General features: G+C 45.2%; 1 protein-coding gene across 6 annotated transcripts in view; it reads right to left on the bottom strand.

The window, feature by feature from the left end:
• Positions 1 to 22,700, bottom strand: part of MYO5B (myosin VB) — a 287,447-nt gene that overhangs the window by 61,799 nt on the left and 202,948 nt on the right. For 5 of the 6 annotated variants that reach the window (XM_077936491.1, XM_077936490.1, XM_077936493.1 and 2 more), the window contains exons 18-21: positions 11,431 to 11,545; positions 9,152 to 9,363; positions 5,669 to 5,825; positions 2,457 to 2,696 (exon numbers count right to left, since the gene is read on the bottom strand). In XM_077936491.1, the coding sequence (XP_077792617.1) occupies positions 2,457 to 2,696; positions 5,669 to 5,825; positions 9,152 to 9,363; positions 11,431 to 11,545 (724 nt within the window). The remainder of the gene's footprint in view (positions 1 to 2,456; positions 2,697 to 5,668; positions 5,826 to 9,151; positions 9,364 to 11,430; positions 11,546 to 22,700) is intronic. The other variant, XM_077936494.1, reaches the window with a different exon arrangement.

The following is a 22,700-nucleotide window of genomic DNA, read 5'->3' as shown; positions in this document are numbered from 1 at the left end:
AGAGGTGAGTTATGAGCTTGTGGGCTTCCCATGGTTATCTGGTTGGCCAGTGTGAGAATGATGGAGTAGATGGGCCATTGCCATAATCCAGCCACTGCCTCTTATGTTCTTCTGTCAAAAAAAATGTATGCTTTTAAAAATTTGACAGATGTCAATCAGTAACTTATTTAGCTGCAGATGTCGTGAGCAAGGCCAACAGATCAGACCGCTGAGGCCCCTTCTAAATCTGTATGTTTGTCTAGAGAGAAAAAATCCTCCAATATCGGCACCTCTCATCCTAATGAGAACTCAGTGCTTGTCTTGCCTTCCCCAATCAGAAAATGCATCACAGGCTAAAGATCCCTATCTCCTTTATTGTTGTCTTAGCATGGCTTTTCTGCCAGTCAATAGCAATAAGCGATGGGGGAGCAGCACAATGGAGGCTTTAGCAGGAAAGCTTGGCTCTGTAGCAGCTCCCTTTTAACATCACAACCAATCTGTACACAAGAGGGATTTCTCTTCAGGACTCAACAATTGTCTTCCCTAATTCAGTCTGAGCCAAGGTTAAGCAAGGCTCTTTAAAAAAAACACAACAAAAAACTGCACACATTGAAGATCAGCAAGTTGTCAATTTCTTTTTGCCATCTTTTGACCTTCAGGAAGTTGCTCAATCCAAGAGCTCTGCTCAGAAATGGTTGTCCCCGTGGTGATGTGAGATGAAGAGCCAGACAGGACAATAACTAGGGCCCTTCAGGGTGAGGTTTTGACTTCCTGGCTAACCTGCAAGACCTATGAATTCCCTAACCCCACCCCAAACCCCACCTGACTTCTTTTTTTTTAATTATTAAAGATTTTCTTGATTTACAGAAGTATGTGGAATGTCTCTCATATTTTTTCCATGTAACATTTTACAAATCAGTTTCATTTGTTGAGACATTAGGAAGAAAAGGGGTGGAGGGGGGGGAAGATGGGTGGGTGGGGGTGTCGGGTGGCGGTGTTTCTATTTTGCTTAATGTATGTAGGGTTTGGTGTCAACGTTACTTGTGCCGGTTCTCTGCTGTTCACTTGTGTTCCTTTGGTGGTGAGAGAGGTTGGGGTTGGCCTAGGGTGTGGTTGTTCATTTGTGGTTGGCTGTGGTGGTCTTTGTTTTCATGTGTGAGTGGGGTGGGTGGGTGTTTTTGGATCAGGTTAGCCATATTGATTTGTATGCTGTTGGTGGATTTTTGTCGTTGTCTTGTTGGGCTGTGCAGGTGATAAAGGGGAGCCATACCGGGGTGAAGGCGTCTTCTTCTATTTGTCCCCGTGTCAGTTTCAGTTTATTGGTTAATTTTTCTAGTAGGGCTGTTTCCCATACTATTTGGTACCATTGGTCCTGACAGGTCTCTCCAGTGTCTGGCCCACCTGACTTCTTGATTGGGTGGATATACCATTTAACCCATTCCAAGTCATGTTACCTACTGGACTGACAAAAAGCTAAGAAGATCTTGATTCAACTGACCAAGCATCCCTTCCCCAGCCCTGTTTTTCAGCCCCCCTCTTGTTACAGAACTTGGAGGCTGACGTCTTCTACTTGTCTGACACAACAAGGCATGTCTTAGTATGATGGATTCTACTAATAAGAATCAACCACAGGGATGGAACAAATGTCTGTAGCTTTCCATTTGCCACAGTGGACAAGTGTCCTGAATAAAGCAAGAGATACACACAAACGCAAGAGAAAGCAACGGTGCTGCGAATTATGCGTGCTATTACAGAGAGGGGGACAGGATGCCTGATACTTCTGAGCAACAGCCCAGCTGAAGAGCCAGTGCAGCATAGTGGTTAGCGTTAGGATCTGAAAGACCAGGGTTCAACTCCCCACTCAGCAATGGGTGACCTTGGGTCTGTCACTGGTCCTCACCCCTTCCTACCCCACAGGGTTGTTGTGGGGATTAACTGAGGAGGGGGAGAACCGTATATGCCACCTTGAGTACCTTGGAGAAAAGGTTCGATACAAATGCAACAAACAAACAAACAAACAAACAAACAAACAAACAAACAAACAAGTTCCTGAAAATATTAAGCCTGAACAAAGGCAAGCACGTGATTATTGGGGTCAGGCTGTCAGTAGGGGCAAGAGTAAAAGGAGTACCCCAAACTTCATTGTATTCAACTAGCTACACACATATACATATATTGGTAAATGAACGCTTAAGGTGGATTAAAGCTATTTGCTATCTCTGGTGATGCAGCTGCAGAATATTCTATGGGCATGGAAAGACAGTGTATCCATCAACGGTGGACAACTTGTAGCTTGCCAGATGTTGCTGGACTAGAGCTCTCATCAGCTCCAGACAGCATGGCTAATGGTCAGGAAGGGTGGGAATTGCAGCCCAACAATAACTGGAGGGCTACAGGTTCCCCACCCATGTGCCTATATCCAGAGCAGCTGAGAGGTCCAAATATACACTACACAGCAGGACTCATGGAGGGTTTACCTGTTCATCTATCTTCCTCTGCAGCTGAACCACCTTGTTCTCCATGCCAATATTGAGCCTCTTCAAGTGCTCTGCTGACCTCGCCTCTATCTTCAGGGCCTTCAGCTCTTGCTTGGCCTTCATGCGCCTGAAGTAGCACTGGAGAACTACAGCCGCACTTCTGAACCTGACAAAATGCTTCCGAGTTAGCCAGGCTCGGGCATGCTTCTGGATGATGGTAGCTTTGTGCTCCATGAGCATCTGCAAAACACAGGGATGAAGTGACCCTCAGGAGAAGTGGGGAGGGCAGGGGAGAAGAGCCCGTGACGGCAACATAGCATGGCCCCATCGGTGTAGCCGTAGCTGTTGTTATAGCTGTTGCGGTTTCTCTCTACCAGTATGAAGAATGCTGCCAAGGTTAGTCGTTGCATCATACAGTTGATGTATAACTTTCACAACACAGGAACCTCAGGTTAACCAGGGACTCATTTCTGGAGCACTTCATCAATCGTATCATAGGTAACACAGCAAACATGAAAAATACCTTCCTGGATCAGACCAAATGGCCATCTAGTTCAGGACTCTGTCATCCAACACTGGCCACCTTCATGCTCCACCCTGCCCAGACAGTTCACATGCAGGTCATGGGGCGACAGATGTTTTCCACACTGGTGCTGTTCAGAACACATTTATGGCCAAATTCCACATTCATTAGTAACAGCAGTTAGACACACTTTCTTGTTTGTCACACTGTGTGACATGTTCCACAGTGGCAATGGGAACAGCACCACATCCAAAGATTCTTCCTCCTCCTCAATGCTTCATACTATTTTCTAGAGAGATCAAAACTGCCTCTTAATGTTGCCATACATGCACCCAAGTGCATAATATACGGCCACATAATATTATGGCACTCTCACAAGACGGAGTGATGACAACTAACTTGGATGCCTTGAGAGGAGAAAAAAGGCGAGAGAGAAAATCATGGAGAAAGGGGTCTATCCAACAGCTACTTGCTATGATAGCTAAATAGAACGACCAGATATAGAGGCAGACAGAAGCAGACTAGATGAATCCAGGTCTGATCCAGCAAAGCAATTCTGTAAAAATCAAATGCACGTGGTATTATTCCGAGGACTGCATCCCACTTGACATTTGTGCTGGGTTTATGAATGCAAAAAGCACAACGTTCATGCAACTTGAGGCAGATTTTGAACGGTGCATGCACATTTAAAAATGAAGGCATTCTGTGACTCCAAAGACAGGTTTAAAAAGTAGATTTGGAAATTACTCTACGCAGGTGAGTGACTGGGTGATCGCAGAGCAGCTGCTTTTTTTCTTTTGTGGGACCCAGAAAAAGGGGCTTCTGAATTGTCTGCCAAATTGAAGGGGAAGGCAGACCTAAGGTCACAGCTCCTGTTCTCTGTGAATGAACCTAAGGATCCCCTTTGCCACAAGTAGGCAGCTGCCCCTGTGGAAGAAGCACTGGCCACCACAAGGAGAGAGATCATTAGGACCAGCCGTAAAAGTGACTTCACCAAGCAGATGGGTTTTCAAGTGTAATTCCAATACCTGTTCTGTCAGGTAAATTCTCCACTGAGTGGCTGATATGGATGACATTTCCAGCTTTCCACTTTGCCATGGGGCACCTCTCTGTGAGACCAGCTTCATTAAACTAGCAGTCTCTGAGAGGCTGCAGAAGAATTGCTTCTGCCTGGGCGGCTTGAGCAGTGAAATAAGAGCAGCTAGCGCTTTTGGACTCTGAAAACGGACAAGCTTCCATGTCAGAAAAGAAAGAACAAACTCCTTTTGTTCTTCCGGGAAGAGTGACCCAATGACAGGAGTTCAAGTCTGACATCATCCTTGCCCTGCTGTTAGAAGAATCAGGCAGCAGGTGATGGGAAGGGATCAGGAGAGGTGCTGCGTGCCAGAGTAGACAATACTGGAGTAGATGGGCAAAAAGTTTGACCTGGCAATAAGGCAGCTCCCTGTGTAATTTCCCTTGCGAAGTCTGCTCCAAACTAGTTGCTGTGTTTCCACACTGTTTTGTGAGTTGAATGTCATTGCCAATATTTTACGGATGGGAAGCTGAGATAAGAGACACAGTGTAGCTTTGGTCAAATTGTTAAGACCACAACTCATTTGGGACTCAAAAGGTGTATTCACCTAAGCAGTCCTGTTATTGGAAGCTCAGAGCAAAGCCCGTTTGTGCAAAGGGGCTTCCTTTATGCTCCTCCACACCCCCAAAACTGGCTCTGGGGTGGTTGGAAGAACCCTAGAACAGCGTTTGGGGGAGGAGTGGGGAGGGGTCATTTCATCTTGCAAGTGGAAATCCTTGCCCTGATGGAAAAAATCAGCTTAGCAAGGTGCTGAATTCCCCATAAATACAGACAACTCAGATCAAATCACAAGCAGATAACACTGGTCTTCAATAAAGTCAATGCTGCAATCCTGCCCACAGACAAAGTTCACTTCCAAATGACCTGTTTATACAGCATTCGTCCTGGCTTCTTTGCTGGGAGATTAGATGATGTTGGCTGGTTAATGAACATTCATTCCAATTTGTTTGTGGGGAGGTTAGATGACCCTGCGTCAAAGCAAGTGTTATCCCAAATCTTCCTGTGCATTTCCCCCATCAATTTCCTTATCGCAAATAAGTCCCATCTTCTTGGGAAGCATAATTGTGCAACCTGAATTTGTCAGCATGCAATTGAATCCCACTCAATAATAGCAACCATCTGGAAGTGTTAAATGACAATCAAGTCAGTGATCGATCAGCGGCAAAGCTGCATGCAGGGCTGGAGACAAAAGAGTTTAGGACAGTTCTCAGTTTTAAAAAAGTGGTGTTGGTGGTTCGGTAACACTGTTCATGCCTTCCAAACCAACAGTCTTCTGCTGCAGGAGATCTCTGCAGGCTTCCAGTGTAACAACCCCAACATGCATCTCCCCAAACCCTGAGCACAAGGCGGTGGCTCCAAGCTGAGCTTTCATAAATTTATTGACCTGAGAATGAACTGGCCCATCAAGCTTCTAATCTGCTGCTATATACAACTGTAGCACAAAATTAGAAGCTGGGTTCGTGGGTGGGAGAAAGGTGTTGTGGCTGTTTTCAGAAGGCCACGACTGTCTCCAACCAAATACAAAGTGCAAAGACAAGACAGAACACTGATAGGTCAAGTTGGAAGTTTCCTGTGTACTGACGGGAAACGTATTTTCAAAACGAAGCAGCCTACCTTTCGATAGGTCTTTCTGACAAACATTCCTCGGGTGAAGGCTTGGATTGTGACGGCAGCCCTGTGGATTGCTTGGTACGCCCGGCGGATCCTCAACATCCGATATTGTTTCTGTAAGACAATGGCTGCTCTCGTCTTCCTAAGGCGGTCAGCCAGTCTGTAAAAGTGCAAGAATTAAAAGGTTTAACAATAACAACAAAGGTTTAACAATAACAACAAGTGAGACCTGCAACCAAATTTTGCAATGTGTCTTCCCTCACTAGTAGGAATGGTTCCTGTCCAGGGTCACAGCCAGTCATGCCCTGATCCAGGCTGCTCCATTGCATTCCCTCTCATTTTCTTTCCCAACTGACACTCGATGTTATTTGGCTGCTAAGTATGCCCAGTTCTCAATTAGGGTTTCCTGGGAGGATCTGAAGTCGGAACATCCACCAAGTGTGGTGGAAGTGGCTAACGTTCTTGCCATGAAAACAAATGGCCCCCCAATGCAGCAAATGAGTGCCGAAACCAGCCTTTGGAATGTCTCTCAGTCTTCACCCAAGACTCATCGTGTTCCAGTTGTGCAAAACACGTTGTCTCTCATTTGCATCCGTCTTAATTTATTAGAAACACATGCTTAAGCTGGGGTTGCCGGTGGAATGAGATGGGGTGATGCTGCAGTCACTTCCTCTGTTAACTTAGACTGCTGCTCCCAGACAGCCGTAAGAGTCAATCACATTATCAGCAAATTCAAGTTGCACAATTCAAGTGTGTTTGGCAGCACTTGGGCAAGTGAGCTGCCCACTTCAAAGCAGAAAGAGAACAACCCAGACTTCTTGTGATATAGAAAGTGCACTGGGAAGTGTGGGGAAACAAATTCTCCCCATCAGGGGCGGAGGAAGGGGGGTGCGGTAGGTGTGGGCTGCCCTGGGTGTCACACCCCACTAAGGCAGCACTCACCGCGAGGCCTGTAGCGTGCCCGAGCCACGCGTCTCTCCTAGGAAAGACGCAGTGGCTTGGGTGTGCGCAGTCTCCACTCTGCCCAAATAGTCCACCTGCTGCCTCCCCCCCAGCTGTAGGGCGGCTGAGTGGGAGGAGGCAGGCAGACTCCGGAGGCCCCGCGGTGTGCGCCGCCCATATGGGCAGTGCGCCCTGCCCCGGGTGCGCCACCCCAGGCGCCCAAGTGGCTTCCTCCACCGCTGCTCCCCATACCCTTTCACTACTTGTGCGTTCTAAATTCTTCACTGGTTGTAAGCTCCACTGAAGACATTGGTGGTGTGTAGAAGGTGGCTGCTGGGTAGCCCTTTTAAGGCCACCACATGGGACAAATGTATTGTCTGCCCAACAGACGATCCGGCCCTGCCTGGCAACTTTTATTAAACTTTGCTACAGTGTCCGAAAAGTTGTTAATGCTCTTCCAGGATTGAAATAAAATGTAGCACATAAATCGACTCCCTTTCTCTTAGCTTTTCACATCCCGACCTTAAATTTTAAAGCCCTAAAAGACATCCTCATCGCGGCTAGCTGCTCCAGTCCCCCAGCACCAAAAGCAAGTGTAGTGCAGCGTAACTACTGGTTACAAGAAATCCAGCACAACGGCAGCAAATTGATTTGACATTTAAAGCAATGTGCACTGGTTTGGCAACATCTAGGAGCAGGACTGCAAGCGGTTCCTACATGGTTCTTAATTTGGGATGTAGTTAGTATCCTCATGTAGTACTGCAGATCAGAGTATTGGCTTGTGGAATATACGACAGCTCGTTATTACATCTCTTTCAATAAATATTTATAAAACCTCAAGTTTTTCGAGATGGTTAAGTGTGCTTCATTGGATTTTATTATTTGTTCTTTCCTCGGAGCGATTTAAAAAAAAAAAAGAACTTGTGAAAGTGGCAGTGGCTGATCCAATTTCCTATTGCGTTTGATTCCTGCAGGGCTCCCTGTTCTTATCATATGGCAGAAACGAAGTCTATCACACAAGGACAACGCAGGTGCCAGCATGAGTGAAAAAGACTTTCGCCCACTGCAAGAGAGGAATCATTTGTTGTATATTCCCAAATAATATATAGTCTTCAAGGTTTGCTCCAAAGGGAAAGGGACACAAAATATTAGAGCAGATTATTTAAAACAATACAGTGGTACCTCGCAAGACGAATGCCTCGCAAGACAAAAAACTCGCAAGACGAAAGGGTTTTTGGTTTTTTGAGTTGCTTCGCAAGACGATTTTCCCTATGGGCTTGCTTCGCAAGATGGAAACGTCTTGCAAGTTTGTTTCCTTTTTCTTAACACCGTTAATACAGTTGCGACTTGACTTCGAGGTGTGGTAGCCTTTTTTGAGGTTTTTGAAGACTTTGGTGATTTTTGAAGCTTTTCCAAAACTTTTCCGAAACCGTGCTTCGCAAGGCGAAAAAAATCGCAAGACGAAAAAACTCGGGGAACGAATTAATTTCGTCTTGCGAGGCACCACTGTACTTGCTTGGCAAGGACATCATTCAGCCCGGACACTTAGGTCCAGCTCCAAGGGCCTTCTGGTGGCTCCCTCACTGCGAGAAGTGAGGTTACAGGGAACCAGGCAGAGGGGCTTCTCGGTAGTGGTGCCCGCCCTGTGGAACGCCCTCCCACCAGATGTCAAGGAAATAAACAACTATTGGACTTTTAGAAGACATCTGAAGGCAGCCCTGTTTAGGGAAGTTGTTAATGTTTAATGCTGCGTTGTGTTTTTAATATTCGGTTGGGAGGCGCCCAGAGTGGCTGGGGAAACCCAGCCAGATGGGTGGGGTATAAATAATGGGTGGGGTATAAATAATGGGTGGGGCATAAATAATAAATTATTATTATTAGGGGGTGGGGAGAGCCACGCCTTATATTTAAAGGGCATTCAATGTACATTTGAAGCACATGACTTTCCCCAATAATATTAATTTGTGGCTTTCTGCACCTAAGTGTCTCAAAGTAACTTACAAGAAAGTAGTAGAAATAACAAGGAACATTAGCTGGGAAGGCTACTGATGCCACATTCATTGCTGTGTGAAGCATGGTTGCACCATTATCACAATGGCCAGAAGTTTGATATCTGGAAGCTTCAAGGAAACCAGACTTTTCAATGGCAGCACTTCCATCGATGCAACACCTTCATGTAAGAGACACACTCTCTCTAGACAGACGGGTGCCAACAACAACGTTATGTGTTTTTGTATTGTAAACTGCCCTGTGGTCCTTGAATGAAGGGCAGTAAGACATATAATTAATAAATAAACAATTCCCACCATCCCTGACCATTCGTTGTGCAGGCTTGGGCTGATGAAAACTGCTGTTGGACTCTATCTGGAGGTCACTGTATTTGTTACGCAACCCCAAGATTCAGTACATGGCAGCTTTGCAAGTTCATATGTACTGGGTTGCAACGTATAAAGCTGAAGTTCCTAGACTTCAAAGTTATCAGCATCAGCGACCAATTTGTATCTCTTACACTGCCCTCATGAGAACGTGTGTTTTATTGCTTACCTGCGTGCCAGGTGTCCTCTGGTATACCTCTGGATTTTAAGTGCTGCCTTTTTCATCTTCTGATATTTCGCTCTCTGCAGCCAGCCCCGCACCGTCTTCTGTATCATGATGGTAGCGGCCCGGAACTTATCCGCCCGTAGTTTCTCCAGGTACGCCACCTGGCCCGCCCGGAAAAAGATCTTGGTCCTCCCAAACTGGAACTTGTCAGGATCCTTTTCAAAAGCATAAAGGGAAACTGGGTTAAGGGAAACAGCCGTTTAGTTTTCCCCATCAGCGCGCAAGACGGCCTGTATCACATTTTGCATCTAGGTGAAATTAGGCGTAAGTTTCACATCTGTGCAGATGGCAGGTATCCCAAAACAAGACAACTGACCCGTTTCCTCTCACGCAGGTCAGAGTGTGAGGAACAATGAGCATAAGAAAAGCTAGGGGCACATTTGCACACCAAACATATACCCAGTTCTCCCCTTTTCAGGTTACACATGAAGTTTCAAAAAATTTATGATGTGCAACTTGCAGCTTATTTACTGCTGCCTTGGGTACTGGTGGTACAACTAATTTCGGAATTAGAAACATCTGGACAGGTTGCAGGTCAGCTGCGGGTCCTTAATTGACACTGCCAGTTAAAAAGAACCTCAAATAGCAAGGGACCCAAAGGACCCTTTTGTCTGAGACCTTGGACAGCAGCTGCCAGTCAATGCAGAAGAGGGGAAGAACACAGGAAGCTGCCTTATAATGAATCACACCATTGATCCATCTACCATATTTTTCGCTCTATAGGACGCACCAGACCATAGGAGGGGGAGAACAGGGGAAAACATTTTTTTCCCTTGTTCTCCTCCTCTAAAACAAGGTGCGTTCAAGGTGCATTCACCCAAAGCCTCCGGAGCGCAGCAGGAGTTCCCGCTGCGCTCTGGAGGCTTCAGGCGGCTACCATCCCCAAGCTAGAACAGCGAGACCGTCTCGCTGTTCTGGCTTGGGAACAGCCTTTCTAGACTCTGCAGGGCAGCGTCGTGAAGGCACCCCGTTGCCCTGCAGAGGCTTTGCGCACAGCCATCCCCAAGCTAGAACAGCGAGATGGAGCGCTCCGCAGCGTTCCGTCTCCCTGTTCTGGCTTTGGGCTTAGCCGCGCAGCCTGCATTCGCTCTATAGGACACACACACATTTCCCCTTAATTTTTGGAGGGGAAAAAGTGCGTCCTATAGAGTGAAAAATACGGTAGCTCTACTCTGACTGGCAGCAGCTCTCCAGACTTTTAGATAAGCGTTTCTCTCTGCCCTACTGGGAAGACGCCAGGGATTGAACCTGAGACCTTCTGCATGCAAAGCAGATGCTCTACACCTGAGCCACAGCCGTTCCTGGGCCTTGACACCCTTTTATCAACGTTCATACACTCAGATTCAGGATTACATAAGCAACAGAGAGCGATGGAGCCTTGTGACATTGCAAGTCAGAATCCAGCAAAAGAAAGGAGCTGTCGCTGGGAGTTACTTCAGACATTACTATTTAGTTTTGCCAGGAGCCTTTATGGAGGTTCAATTTAACCAGATCCCATTGGAGGAAATGGTATGGCAGCCTTTTGATTAATTCCCAGGAAACTCTGCTGTGCACATTATAATGGTGTGAGGAAGGATTTGATCCTTCCCCTTGTAAAGTCTTTACCTGGCAGACTCAAAGGTGTTGTGCAAGAAATATGTATGGCTGGAGAGGGCAAATATATAACTAGAAGGGCGGCCCTGTTTATAAGTCTGGTAATCAAGATAAGAGCTCAGGCGATCTCAGAGTAAGTTTGGGGCAGATGTCAAATTTTCCATATTTTGTTATGCTTATTCATCTCTGAGCAATAACACAAGGTGCGTTGCAGAGAATTCTCTGTTAAGACAGCCCTAAGCCCTCTCCTCGCAGCTGAACTGCAATTCCCAGCATTCACTCACAAGAACAGCAGTCAAACCAGCTGAAGACATGATGCTCAATTTGGCTCTAATAAAGTGAGATTAAAAGGAGGCCCTGGAATGGGCAAAAGACTGGTAAAGTAATCTTAAGAATGTACAAAAAGGGTCCTTTTTAGACTGAGGGCAAAACAACTCCCATGGCCATGTCTCATTTACTTCATTCAATTTACTTCATTCAATGAAAGAGTTTTATTCTGCTAGAATCTCCAAGGTCCCCCAGGTCACGGCAACACCTGGCCAACTGGGCAGCAGAGGCGGAAGCGAACTTGGGAACTCAAGTACCAAGGCAACATGTGGGGATGTGGAAAGACTCTTAACCCTGCTCACCTTAATTAGGCTTTCCAGCAGCATCTTGCAAATCACTTTCCTGTCCTCCTTTTTTGAGGTGTCCTTCTTTTTCATAAGAATTCGATACCTATTGAAGAAGTCATGGTAGGTCCACCTGAGAAGGAAGCAGAAGAGGCTTCAGAATAGCTTGTTTAACCTGAAAGCTACGAGGAAAAACTAGATGGAAGTCCTTACAGTGTATATATAGAGAGTCATACTCGCTCCTTCAAATATTGGCAAGAAGCAGAAATGGTGCAGCTGTCCAAAAGCAGAAGTCTTTGTGAATGCAGAAGGAACCTAAGAATACATTTCCGCCAACAACAGAGGCACACAAAAGATCTAGGCAAAACTCCCAAGTTCCCAGAAGAACAGAGTCTAGGGTTGTTCACATAAGAAAAACAACTAGTACTGGGGGCTGAAAAGCCAGTAATCCATTGTTCATTGTATTGCACACTCATTCTCCATCGCTCTTCCATTAGTGCCAGATTCTTCCAGGCTCTGCCTGCAGCCTGTTAAGATTACACCCTGGCTTCAAAACCCATCAGATTGAGTTAAGTTTTATCCTGGCTCAACACACTCACCTGTCAAATTTCATGCTTGGTTCCAGCCTCTGGGCCTGCTCAGCACTTTTTTGAGATCAAAACTCAGCACCTCTAACCCAAGCCTCAGCCCTGCTAATTACAGAAATTAAGGCTCTTTGTTTTCATGATGAAAGGCAGCGGAGGTGCTCTTTCTTGCTACTGCATGCACAGTCAGGGGCGCAGTGAATTGCCAATTTATTCAGCCATTAAATGCAAAATGCAAACAATTAGGTGGGATGCACTGGACTTAATTCTTCGACTACTGTGAATTTCCAAGCTCCCATACACGTAAATCAGGACAACCCAGCTTCCTGGTCGTCTCCCTGCTGAGAGAGGAGAACATGGGCCTTTTCCAACCAACACTTCTGCAAAAGGCTCTGCGGCCTTTGCGAAACCTTTGGCTACCAATTAAACCTTTGGGTAGAGATTTGGAGGCAGCACTGAGCTACGAGCACACCGTGGCGAAGCTCTAATTCAAAGAGGCAGGGCACTATATCTTGCCTCTCGGAAGAGGCATTTCCTGCCATCATATTTAGATTTAGAGCCCACAGAACGGATTCTGAAATTGGCTCACTGTCTGCCAAGTTTCAGCCCATTGCAAATTAAAAGTCCTGAGTTATGGACCCCTCAAAACAGGCCTTTTAAATAGAATTGCTAGGAGAGTCCGGGGCTGCCAACTGCTGCCATAATTAAATGCATGCGAGTGTCAAAAAAGAAAAGGGAAGGGAGGAGTGAACCGCAAAATTCCGAAGGACTGTCGAAATGCCAGTAACTCTGCAAAAAGCAAGAGCCTGCCTCCAATAACCTTCAAGAATCGAAGGTGGGCTTCAGGCGCAATGACTCTCCCCTTCTTTCCTGGAGTGTTTGGCTGCTTCCACGGAGGTCCTGGCAGAACAATGGCTCACAAAAACCCCTTTTCAGGTTGAAGCAGGCTTGCTTGTGACAGGATGGAACCAGGTTGGTCCGCTACATCTCAGTGATTAGGGTCCTGATTGGGTAAAAGAGTGTCTATATGCCCCAGTATGTCCAACTGCAGCAGCTTTACAGGGTAGTCCACAAGTAGGCAATCTGGTGCTTTCCTGATGTTGCTGGACTCCAACTCCCACCATCCCTGACTGTTCTCCATGCTATTTGGGGCTGATAGGAATTGGGAGTCCACAGCATCTGGAAGGCATGACAATGACTACCCTGGGCTAGTCCATTTTCCAAGCTAAGTCACAGAGCTCTGTGAGTAGACTTGCACCAACCCCCACAATGTCTGCAGTTGTGTTTTTAAAAAATCTATGCATTGTAAGCCAGTTTGCATATTTTTGGTCACGCTAAGGTGTGACGGAATGTTGGGAACCAGCTCTTACGTATTACTGTGGCAGAGTCGGCACAGAACACATCGAACTGTTTACAATGTCTAAGACTCTTGCAATGTCCAAGCCTAAAAAAAAATTCCCCTCTATATAAAGATAAATAAAGCTTAGTAATCTATGGACCCTGTTTTCCTAGAAGGGATCACAAGGCAGCGTAAGGCACATTATGAAAAAATCAGTCTGCAGAGAGGGGTGCCAGTGGAAAACATTTCAATTATGTATGTGCAATGTCTGTAAAAGTTTAGCAGCTGTGATTTTTATACCAAACTGGTACAAGGCTGCAGCATCCGACAGACAGCTCAGATGAACGGAAGAGGCATGAGTGAGAAGTCTGGAACATTCATGTGACAATCCCAACCGCTCCTGGCTAGATGAGGTTATATATATTGGATGAGGTGAGCTTGGAACCAGTAAAGGCAGGCGAGCCATCACAGATATTTGTGATAATATGTTTAGAGAAAGGCTAGGAGAAAAAACTATTTTATAAGCTATAAAAGGCTGAGGTTTATCATCAACACCAGCTATTTGAATAGGCAACTAGTGCACTTAAAAAAAAAAGTGTTGAAATACGGGGGAGTTTTTATGCATTTCTGTGGCACAGAGGCCAAAAGGTTTCCAAACTCTCGATGGCATGGCATTCCAAATTTTGCACCGAGAAAAGCTGAATTCTGCAACCTGCGTAATTTTGCAAATGTGCAGAATTTCTCGCAATTTATTCTGCCATTTTTTTACTACTTTACATCGCCAGCTGAGCAAAATGGGCAAAATGGTATGACAAGGAGCTAAAGCCTTCCACGCAATGCCAAATATCTAATTCAGCTACTTCTAGCGTTCCCGAGTTTTCAAGCACTCAGTGTACACAGCCCTGGAAAGATGCAAGAGGCAAGCATCGATAAACAGTAAATTTGCGAAGCAATTCCCAACTTGTTTCAGCCGCCTTCATCAGGGGAATTTATTTGGCCATTAGCTAGACACAAAGCTGCAGATCTTCTACCTAGAATAGACCCAGAGGCACGAGAGCTACGTGCCTAGCTAACAAAGGTTTAAAATTCCCCCACCCCTCGCTGAAGCCAAACTATGTAGGCAATTGGTTGCTGAATTATAGCTTCGCATAATGGGCCTGGTTTATTGCATCTTTCTCGTGATTGGTTCTGTCTCTGTGTCACATGTTGTTGTGCAAATTACTACTCAAAGTGTCTGTCTATATCCTAGTTCTCTTCCCCATTCAGTCACACATATGTGCATTGATAAGCACAGGCCACGGCTGCTCCTGTACTGGGGGAAATGATGGCGTTAACTGGCCCAGTCAAAGGAATGGGGACACAGCTCAGTCATAGGGCATAAGAATTGCATGCCGAAGGACCCAGGTACCTTCACACGGCCTCTTGCCTTTCAGATACTTGCAGCCTGCTTGGGAGGGACTGATGCTCAGTGGCAGGACACCTGCTTGGCATGTAGAAGGACACCTGCTTGGCATGTAGAAGGTTCAGTCCTTGGCCATCTGCTGCTAGAAGGACTAGATAGCAGGAGATGGGAAAGACCACTATTTGAGACCTTGGAGAGTCGCTGCCAATCAGACAAAAAGTTTGACCAGGTATGAATCATGTTCCTATTGCAGCTGGTGCAGAATGATGGGAGGAGATACTCAGTGGCATGTATGACGCCTCTGCTAAAACATCTGCATGAGCTGCCCATGTGCTACTGAGTCTTGTTCAAGGTGCTTGTGTTGGGCAATTGGGGTTCTGGATTCCTTAAGGACCGCTGGAGCCTTTTTATCTCCCAGATCATCTGCAGGAGTGATATTAGTTGACCCCCATATTAAAGCTAGAATTTAGTGGGCATTTAGTGTCACTGGTTCCATTCTTTGGAACACTCTTCCAGCAGAGATTTGGGAGGCATCCTTGCTTTTGACTTTCAGGCATCTCTTGAATGCATTTTAATGCCGACAGAGCTTTGCCGCTGTTTAAACGGGTTAGCCAGTCACCCTTGTACAGTGGTGCCCCGCAAGACGAATGCCTCGCAAGACGAAAAACTCGCTAGACGAAAGGGTTTTCCGTTTTTTGAGTCATTCCGCAAGACAAATTTCCCTATGGGCTTGCTTCACAAGACGAAACGTCTTGCGAGTTCTTGCGAGTTTGTTTCCTTTTTCTTAAAGCCGCTAAGCCGCTAAGCCGTTAATAGCCGCTAAGCCGTTAATAGCCGCTAAGCCGCTAATAGCCGTGCTTCGCAAGACGAAAAAACCGCAAGACGAAGAGACTCGCGGAACGGATTAATTTTGTCTTGCGAGACACCACTGTATTCAGCTCTGTTAAGGCCAAACCAAAAGCAAATGTTTTATCAAGCATTTCTGCGATGACTCCAGCCTCCTCCCGCTCTACCTCAAATACCTAAAGTATATCTAGATAGTAAATCTTTATACCCTGCATTGCTTTCCTGGGAAGAACAGTGGCTCTGAGTGCAACTTCTGCCACCCAACATCGATTCACTCAATGAACCGGATTAGCAGCAGATTCAGGCCTGACAGGAGGAAGTAACTTCATTTAGCACGTACTTGACAAAATTCACTGCCACAAAGCATGAGGGTGACAGCCGCTGAGCTTATGTGACATTTAAAAAAAAAGGATTAGAAAAATTATTGATTGATGGACTTAACAATGGCTATCCCGTACACTAACAGCAAACTCATTTTCAGAACAGGAACTTTATTCACGGCTGCTCCAGACGACCTGGTTATTTGGCATTTGTGCTGATTTGTTTGCACAAAAGCTTAGGCTGTGCTTAGACCATATCGGAACTTTCTTGAGTATTTGCTCCAATTAGTTCAGAGGGCGATCATGTGCTCACCTTGATTTGTTTATGGTAGGCTTTAACAACAACAACAACAAAACAACATCTTCTTGTTATATGTCATTATTCCTTCATCCCATTCTTTTCGGTACATTCTTCATCACTTTCCAAACCACAAAAGGCATTAAAAATGATTCAATAGGTGAAGGGGTGGGAACCTTCAGCCATCCAGATGCTGGTGAACTACAACTCCCATCATCCCTGCCCATTGGCCATGCTTGCTGGAGGTGATGGGATTTGTAGTTTAGCAGCATTTGGAGGCTTCCCAGACCTATGTTAGGGCTACAGAGCACTTTAATAATTCACTTTAACTGCGCAAACCTAAAGTTCTGGTGTTGTGCTTTACTCTTCGTGCTTGACTCTCTCCCACAAAATATTGACTGAAGGCACTCCTAGACAAAACAGGCCTTTCTATCTATGCACAAGGAGAAGAAGGTTTCTGCAGGACTGGAGGAACCATCAGTTGGCAGAAGAATAAAACAACTTTGTAGGCTGGGGAGGGGAAGGAGAGCAGTTCCAATAGGGACCTCAGAATGTTGACAGACTGGGTTTTTTGGGGGGGGGGTTGGGGGGCAAGGGGAGAAAAGGAATGGAGCACAGATTTCCAAACTGTAGTTCATGGAGCACCAAACGGTGCCTTCAAGCTTCATTCAGGCATGTCTGCATTGAACATTCATATTGATCTTAATTGGAACTTTATAGTTTCGTTTATTTCTTTATTTTGTATTCAGTGCCCTTTTAAAATGTGTTGGGGGGGTTTACTGAGTTATTGTTTTTATTTTGATTATGTATTCTGTATTTTTAAATCATTGTTTTATCCTGTGGACAGCCCTGAGATTGTATAGGGCAGTATACAAATTTAAATAAAAACAATGACAAAGTTTGAATTCTATGGAATGCAAGATAAGAAATAAAAGAAGCAAAGGGCACTACAACTGCTAAAAAAAGGCATAAAAATCATTCTGTGGTCCAGAAAGCCAACCAGCCATTTTCAAGCGGTCTGTGCAAAAAAATAAGTTTGGGAACCACTGGAATGGAGTAAACAAGTAAAGGGCAAGACCGGACAGAACCCTAAACAGGAGCATTCTATACTGCAACATTTTGTTGCAGGTTTCACTTGACATACACATAGTATACCTCTGGAGACAGACGGACAGGAAGATCATCACTTTGACACTGGGCTGATGAGCTTCCCAGATTGTGTCTGGTTCCTCAGAACTGGGAACACTGGTCTGGTCTAGGAAGGATAACTCTTCTGTTCTTATGACTGACCCTTCTGCAACAGCTGCGCATTGACTCACTGATCTTAAAGCGAAAGTGTTTGCACACAAGGAAGCTTGTGAGTGATAGCTGAGGAGCTCAACTATTCAAGTTCATGGTTTCTAAAGATTACCTTTCAAGTGTAGCCAGCACTTCTAGAACGAAGATAAATTGATTCAAAAGGGTTTTCAAGAAGTAAGAGGCAGTGTTCCTTGCTTTAAACAAAAAAGGCTGTGATCGATACACTGTCCATTTCTTAGGGATGGTGCATTCATCATGGTACATTCTAATAACGAACACACCTTTTTGCTCCTGAGCAGCGCTTCAAACTGAATTATGCATTTTTAGTCTCTATCACATTTATGCAGAAATCTAGTATTTCATGGCACAAAAAACCCCCCACAACTAAGCGTATCCAGTTTTGCCAAATGCAGTGTTTATAGTTTTGAAGGTTCCTGTTCTGTCAATGCTCTCTGAAATCAGGAATGATTAAAAAGCTGCTCTCTCAATTACACAAAGGGAACACAAAGGGAACAAGAAACATTGCAGCAGCTTTGTCAAGGGATTGCAAGGTGATCCTGAACTCTCAATATTTCAGTGAGGAACAACTGAAACGGTAATTACTCCGTTGCCAATGCAATGCAGACACATTGAAACCAGCCATGTTGAAGTACATGGTATCCTATACACAGAAACATGTGCAGGCAGCTGCAGGTGGTTCAGCCATCTGCCCAGGAGGAACTTAAAAGTATCCTGGTTGTCTGTTAGACCCTTGTCTTATGCTGTGACCTTAAGGTGCCCAGAAATGCAGAGGAGCATTTTTCAGCATTGGTTTCTAATAATAATAATAACAATAACAATAACAATAACAATAATAACAATAACAATTATTATTATTATTATTATTATTATTATTATTATTATTATTATTATTTATACCCCGCCCATCTGGCTGGGCTTCCCCAGCCACTCTGGGCGGCTTCCAACAAAATATTAAAAGACAGTAATGCATCAAACATTAAAAGCTTCCCTAAACAGGGCTGCCTTCAAATGTCCAGAAGGGACCTGAAGCTGCATACATCTTACAGGGTTTATTTATTGGCCATCTGTCACTATGCGTTAATTCTTAATCAATAGCTAGGTGAACTGAGAAATACATAATAAACACACACACAAATTTGCAATTAGGGACAGGTGATTCCGTCAATGTTGGTTTCTTTCGGTTTCTCTTTTTCCGCAGCGGTTTGAGGGCTGTTATTTTTTGTTTGTTTTTTTAAATTCCCCGTGAAGATTCACCAGCATTTTACTGCGAATTTCTCCTACTGTACATAAAGGTAAAGGAAAAGGGACGCCTGACCATTAGGTCCAGTCATGGCCGACTCTGGTGCTGCGGCGCTCATCTCACTTTATTGGCTGAGGGAGCTGGCGTACAGCTTCCAGGTCATGGGGCCAGCATGACAAAGCCGCTTCTGGAGAACGGAGCGGTACCTATTTATCTACTTGCACTTTGACGTGCTTTTGAACTGCTAGGTTGGCAGGAGCTGGGACCGAGCAACGGGAGCTCACCCCGTCGCGGGGATTCGAACCACCGACCTTCTGATTAGCAAGTCCTAGGCTCTGTAGTTTAACCCACAGCGCCACCCGCGTCCCACCGTACATATATTTGTATGCAAATTTCAGTAATCTGCACTTTTTTTGTGACTCGATTTCTACCAGCTGTAACACTTTTTAATATTATTCACAGTAATGTATGCATTTATATGCACAATTTGCCCTGTTGTGTGCATTCCTGCACATATCACTTGGCTGGAGAACTGCAAAATTCAGAGAAGAGCAAACCTTGGAGAAGGGAAGGGCTATGTTTCAGAAAGTGCTGCTAAGCCCAAACCACAAGGACTTGTGATCCACTTGTATGTGGGGAGGTTTCTGTGACAGCAGAGCCTTAAAACAGGCAACCCTTCACCTGCAGCCTGAAATTGTGCATTCCAGGAAAAAGTTGTCACCGCTAGGATCTGCAGATGGTATAAACTGGCCCAGGGTCACCAAGCCTCACTTCAAAGTAAATCAGCACAGAACTTGCCCATATAGGAAGACTGCCCTGGCGATTAAATGGAATCTTACATTCCTATAGGCCCATCAAGTCTTCTGATCTTTAGACAGGCTGCCATAAATATTATATGCATGTCTTTCGTAGCTTAGTAATGGAAAGGCTGTAAAAAAAATGAATAAAACCCCAAATAACAGGGGGAAAGTATAATTCTCTATTAAAGCTCCACTGAACTTTTATCGTGATGGTTTATTTGTGTGGACTATGTACGATTAACAGCCTTCCAGTTTGCTAGCTCAGCAGTAATGTCTGGAATTCCTTATGAAATGCAGATTAAATGAGGCTGGTCTAGGCAGACGAAGAAGAAACCTCACAACACACCTCCCTGCTTTTTATCTCAGGCTGCTAACTGCTCTGCGACGGCATGGTCGGCACTCAGCTAAGGACAGAGCTGGAGGCTAAGTGGACAGGGACCACTTTAACAGCATCCCTATTGAACAACCAGCAGAGACAGCAGTGAGACATGTGAGCGTAAGAACTGTCTGCTGGATCAGGCCCATCCAGTCCAGTATCCTGTCCTCACAGTGACTAGACAGATGTCTATGGGAAGCCCAAAAGCAGGACCTGGGTGCAATAGCACTCTCCCCACCTGTGACTTCCAGAATCTGGCATTAAGAGGCATGCAATGGAGGTAGAACGAGGTTGCAAGAGACGCAGTCCCGATGGGCAAAGTATTGCGGGGGTAGATGTGGCTCAGAGCCTTGAAGGACTGGAAGAGGGGAAGCCCAAGGAAGCGTGGATTTAAGCTTTTCCTGGAGTATGCTGGAATAAACATCTAAGTCAGGGGTCAGCAAACTTTTTCAGCAGGGGGCCAGTCCACTGTCCCTTAGATCTTGTAGGGGGCCAGACTATATTTTGAAAAAAATAATAATGAACGAATTCCTATGCCCCATAAATAACCCAGAGATGCACTTTAAATAAAAGCACACATTCTACTCATGTAAAAACACGCTGATTCCTGGACCGTCTGCGGGCCAGATTTAGAAGGTGAGTGGGTCTGATCTGGCCCCCGGGCCTTAGTTTGCTTACCCATGATCTAAGTTGTCAAGTCTCGCCATCTTTCTATATCCTTCTTTGGGATAGACACAGGGTGGAGATCATGCAGGCCCTACTGTAAGTGCTTATTTCATTTTGCAAGCCACCTTTGGGGAGTTCTCTGCACACACGAGGAGGTTCACAATATAGCAAAATAAACGGAATGCATAAAAGGTAAAGGGACCCCTGACTGTTAAGTCCAGTCGCGAACGACTCTGGGGTTGCGGCGCTCATCTCGCTTTACAGGGCGGGGGAGCCAGCATTTGTCTGCAGACAGTTTTTCCGGGCCAGCATGACTAAGCTCCTTCTGGCGAAACCAGAGCAGTGCACGGAAATGCCATTTACCTTCCCGCTGGAGCGGTACCTATGTATCTATTTGCGCTGGCGTGCTTTCGAACTGCTAGGTTGGCAGGAAACGGAATGCATACAATAATCTAAAAAAACACACCCAATAATGGCAGCAGCATTAGCAACCATTTGCAAACAAAGGCTTGTTAAAATGAGTAATTTCCAGAGAAGTAGCCATGCTAAGTCTCTTCTGCAGCATGAACAATTAAGAGAGCCTTGTGGGACCTCCAAGACTAACACATTTATTAAGGCTCTCAAAGCTCGCATGGACTCAAGCCCGCGTTGTCAGATATACAAAGTGAAATCTTAGTTGGCAGTTATAGAAAGGAGAAAACTGTAAGGTGAATGGCAATGAGATGCGGACATTTTAGCCAGTATTAATTGTAGCTTAATGTTAACTAGAGACACCTTTAGCCTTTCACTGTAGAAGAATGGGAATAATTGCTGAGATTAGTGTATTGACACCTGTAATGGAGCAGGGAACTGCTTGCAAAGAAATATATAAAATTCCTGCTGACAGAGCACCAGATAATTTTTCTAACAATGATTGTTGTTGTTGTTATCATCATTTTCGTCATCCTGATCAAATTTGCAGATGATACCAAACTGGGAGGGGTGGCTAACACCCCAGAGGACAGGATCACACTTCAAAACGACCTTGACAGATTAGAGAACTGGGCCAAAACAAACAAGATGAACTTTAACAGGGAGAAATGTAAAGTATTGCACTTGGGCAAAAAAAATGAGAGGCACAAATACAAGATGGGTGACACCTGGCTTGAGAGCAGTACATGTGAAAAGGATCTAGGAGTCTTGGTTGACCACAAACTTGACATGAGCCAACAGTGTGACGCGGCAGCTAAAAAGCCAATGCAATTCTGGGCTGCATCAATAGGAGTATAGCATCTAGATCAAGGGAAGTAATAGTGCCACTGTATTCTGCTCTGGTCAGACCTCACCTGGAGTACTGTGTCCAGTTCTGGGCACCACAGTTCAAGAAGGACACTGACAAACTGGAACGTGTCCAGAGGAAGGCAACCAAAATGGTCAAAGGCCTGGAAACGATGCCTTATGAGGAACGGCTAAGGGAGCTGGGCATGTTTAGCCTGGAGAAGAGGAGGTTAAGGGGTGATATGATAGCCATGTTCAAATATATAAAAGGATGTCATATAGAGGAGGGAGAAAGGTTGTTTTCTGCTGCTCCAGAGAAGCGGACACAGAGCAATGAATCCAAACTACAAGAAAGAAGATTCCACCTAAACATTAGGAAGAACTTCCTGACAGTAAGAGCTGTTTGACAGTGGAATTTGCTGCCAAGGAGTGTGGTGGAGTCTCCTTCTTTGGAGGTCTTTAAGCAGAGGCTTGACAACCATATGTCAGGAGTGCTCTGATGGTGTTTCCTGCTTGGCAGGGGGTTGGACTCGATGGCCCTTGTGGTCTATTCCAACTCTATGATTCTATGATTCTATCCTCATCATATTTAGTACTCACCCTTCACCAGAAGGCCAGGTTAGGGCAATATAAAATATGGCACTTAAAACAGTTTAAAACAAATCCCAATCACAAGTAGAACGGGTCCTAAAATATACATACAGTATTTCTGAACTGTGAAAGGGCCAGAATAAAGACACAGAAGGTGGCCGAAAATAAATGGGTTTCAAAAACCAGTTTAAAGGTTTGCACAATTGAATCCCCTGAAAGTCCAGATATTGTTATAAACTCAGGACAGTG

This window comes from Podarcis muralis, chromosome 11 (assembly GCF_964188315.1).
Source record: "Podarcis muralis chromosome 11, rPodMur119.hap1.1, whole genome shotgun sequence".
Lineage (NCBI taxonomy): Eukaryota > Metazoa > Chordata > Lepidosauria > Squamata > Lacertidae > Podarcis > Podarcis muralis.
Note: the sequence above shows the minus strand (reverse complement) of the source record. Positions and strands in the feature narration are given on the sequence as shown.